Genomic DNA, 388 nt, shown 5'->3' with positions numbered 1-388 from the left:
TTCCCTCCTGGGGGAAGCTTGGGAACAGCTAGCACAGGGAGGAGCTGTGCAGCCCTGGGATGTGGGATCCAACCATGGGATTTTCTGGATCTGGGGCTGATTTTTTATGGATGGATTCCCACAGGCTGGCGGGAAGGCAGGAAAGGACAGCGGCAAAGCCAAGGCCAAGGCTGTGTCCCGATCCCAGCGCGCCGGGCTGCAGGTATGGAGCTGGGAGGGATGGTGGGATGGGAATCGGGAGCGGGGTGGGATGGGAATCAGGAGCAGGGAGGGATGGTGGGATGGGAATCAGGAGCAGGGAGGGATGGTGGGATGGGGAGGAGGAGCAGGGAGGGATGATGGGATGGGAATCAGGAGCAAAGAGGGATGATGGGATGGGAATCAGGAG

At 60.6% G+C, this 388-nt stretch overlaps 1 protein-coding gene across 1 annotated transcript; it reads left to right on the top strand.

Annotated features, from left to right (window-relative positions):
• Window positions 1–124: 124 nt before the first annotated feature.
• On the top strand, window positions 125–202 carry LOC103801126 (histone H2A.V-like; the record flags this gene model as incomplete). Its single annotated transcript, XM_009073531.1, has 1 exon — window positions 125–202. A coding segment is annotated over one exon (78 nt), but the record flags the coding sequence as incomplete, so codon positions are not given.
• Between the last annotated feature and the right edge of the window lie 186 nt (window positions 203–388).

Source organism: Acanthisitta chloris, unplaced genomic scaffold (genome assembly GCF_000695815.1).
Source record: "Acanthisitta chloris isolate BGI_N310 unplaced genomic scaffold, ASM69581v1 scaffold17214, whole genome shotgun sequence".
NCBI classification, from domain to species: domain Eukaryota; kingdom Metazoa; phylum Chordata; class Aves; order Passeriformes; family Acanthisittidae; genus Acanthisitta; species Acanthisitta chloris.
This window is presented reverse-complemented; position numbering and strand designations above follow the sequence as displayed.